This window comes from Fulmarus glacialis, unplaced genomic scaffold, assembly GCF_000690835.1.
Source record: "Fulmarus glacialis isolate BGI_N327 unplaced genomic scaffold, ASM69083v1 scaffold9907, whole genome shotgun sequence".
Lineage (NCBI taxonomy): Eukaryota > Metazoa > Chordata > Aves > Procellariiformes > Procellariidae > Fulmarus > Fulmarus glacialis.
This window is the reverse complement of record NW_009222612.1, coordinates 2,539-5,161: the sequence shown is the minus strand read 5'-3', so window position 1 is coordinate 5,161 and position 2,623 is coordinate 2,539. Positions and strand designations below refer to the sequence as shown.

At 37.2% G+C, this 2,623-nt stretch overlaps 1 protein-coding gene across 1 annotated transcript in view; it reads left to right on the top strand.

The window, feature by feature from the left end:
- The window catches only part of MKI67 (marker of proliferation Ki-67), a gene marked incomplete at its 5' end in the record, with an annotated part of 17,493 nt that extends 16,639 nt beyond the window's left edge, over positions 1 to 854 (top strand). The window contains one exon of the mRNA XM_009581505.1: positions 703 to 854. Within this exon, the coding sequence (XP_009579800.1) occupies positions 703 to 854 (152 nt within the window). The remainder of the gene's footprint in view (positions 1 to 702) is intronic.
- Between the last annotated feature and the right edge of the window lie 1,769 nt (positions 855 to 2,623).

Sequence of the window (2,623 nt, the reverse complement as noted above, 5' to 3'; positions counted from 1 at the left end):
CCCTTTTCTATTGCATGTGCTTATCCTCATATAACATGTACATCTATTTTGCCATGTATCTGTCTTCGTTTATTGAGTTTTCTTTTGTTTCCCTTTACACACTTGCTAGTTCCTGCTTCCTGATACTATGTACTTGCCAAATGATCGATCTCTTCTGATGCTTTACTACCTGCCTGGATTTTCTCTTCCTGGAAGGTCATCTTTTCCCACATGGATTGTAGTGACGGTTTCTGTGTGGCACTTGGGCTGAGGCTCATCTGTTGGAGCAGCTTAACTTTTCTGTGCTATCGAGATACTCGCCCAGGCGTCTAGTGTTTACAGTTAAAAGCCTGACTTTCCAGCTTTATCTGGACCGTAAAACAGTTGCTATATATTCATTTTTGCAGGATTTTTCTTCAGTTTTAGTTTTACATATCAGTAGAAGGAATTTTAGCTAAAATGGTAGCTAATTGGTTTTGGTGCTCTCATTAATGTTAACCTACTTTCAGAAATAGCTGTAAATCCTCAGGGATCTATCTTAAAGGATATTGGATGCGCAGAAGTATGGGGTTTGTAACTGGCTTGTTGAATTCATAGATGTAATCTCTGGAATGTAGTCATTAGGGACATTTTCTTTAAAAACAATGTAACTGAAGATTGAATTTTGTATAAAATGTTTGATTTATGATACAAATTTACAGTTAATTTTTTGTGTACAAATAGAGAATGATGAAAATAGATCGCTACAAAAAGGAAAAAGAAACAAAGCTAAAGAAGAACTTGGTGAAGAGAATGTGAGAGCTACTCGGACTGCTGGAGGGATGGACAGGAAGACAAGATCAAGCACAAGAACAAGTGCAAGAACAAGACAATAGTCTTAACAGTCACAGAACCAGTTTTTAAGTCAATTCAGTAGTTGAAATTGCAGTTTTTTAATGTGAATTGATTTGCACTCAGATTTTAAGCTCAGATTTTGTAAAGCAATCACTGAATTATGATATTATCAAAATATATGTCTTTAACGTGTTTACAGATACAGCCTAGATACTTGTTTTAGTAGATTTGTCTATGTGTAGTGGTTCCTAAACCATGGGGTGCTTGTGCAAAACTGCAAACATAAAATTGAATCTTTTTGTAACAGTATTTGTCCCCCTTTTTCTCTTGATCAGTACAGCAGTCAGGAAGCCATATTACTTTATTGCCATTTTAATTGTAAGCTATTTTCTGCTTAAATTTTCATGTGCTTAAGTCTTATTTTTCATTACAGTTCTGTAAATATTCTTTTAAAAATTATAGATGTATTAGCAGAACTATTATGCTGAAATTTTGATCATTTTTAAAAAAAACCTTAAGTTTGTTGTACTGAAAAGTGCAGATTTGTAAGTCATTAAATTTGTAAACAATTTGGGACTTGTGTGTTTTGTGTTCTTACGAACAGTTAAGAGAATGTGTAATTACTACTGTCCTTTTACAAGCATATTTCAAAGATTCATCCTTCCTAGCCCCGTGGCACGTGGTTTTGAAAGCGTACCGTGGGTCTTCTACAGCGCGGATACTTCTCTTGTAAACGCGGCCACGCTGTGCAGCACTTCCGTCTGTAAGTGAGCGTTGGTAAGAGAGACAGGAGTAGTGAGTGTAGGAAGTTGTGTTGCCCCTTTTCGTGGAGTTGCAGTTAATGTGGAGTAGCTAGGGTGGTTTGGAGACTGTTTTTGGAGATCAGTGGCTGCAGTGTATGGGTAATAGTAGTGTGCATTTGTCTTCAAAGCTGGTGGCTGCCTGTTACTGTATTAAATGCAGAAAGGGAGAAAATTCATCTCAGGCATCTAACTTTTGTGCAGTTTTAAGACCTGAGTTAAAATGTTACATTTTTATTGAGTCCATGAGGAGTTACAGACATTAAGGAAAGACAGCTGGATGCTGTGTTCGGATGTTCATGTTAGCTCTTCTTTTTGGGAATGATAATAGCCCTTTCTTCAGGTGAGTTCTTGTTTGGGAAGTCTGTCGTTCTCTTTCTTCAAAATCCAGAATAGTCAGATTAAGGAATGCATTGGATGCTGTCCAGATGTTCAGAGCTCAGATGTGATATGATATTAAGATTTTTTTTTTTTTTTTTTAAATTTAGGTGGGTTTTTTTAATATGTGGAATGTGCTGTGTCCATAGCCACAGTTTTTTAAATGCTTTTATCCTGTTATAATGCACTTTTTTTTCTATACTTCAATTCTAGTGTGTAGATTTTAAGTGTAAGATGCTGTAGTTCTAGTCATATTTTCAAATTAGCTCTATTGCTTCCTGCATGTGTTTGCTCTACCGTAGTTACAAGCTTTCCACTGACCAGGACCAGTGGATGGTCTATTCCTCTTGAAATAGCAGCAAACCCCCCAGGTCTTTCTTGTGATTAGAGTCAGCACTTGGTGACGGTTGTGGCTTTAGGATTGAGGAGTCTTTTCTCCAGCTTTGATTTCAGGCTTCCAGACGCGAGGAACATCTTTACCCAAAATGTTTAATTGGTCTATGGCGCAGGCTTTGCCATCTTCCTAACTTTTGGGTCATGTAGCTTCATGCATCTTGTCACAGCAACAACTGAAGCAGTAAGTCTGGCGTCTCGAAGAGTTTTTCTGAATGGTACCTGTTTTATTGGATCTA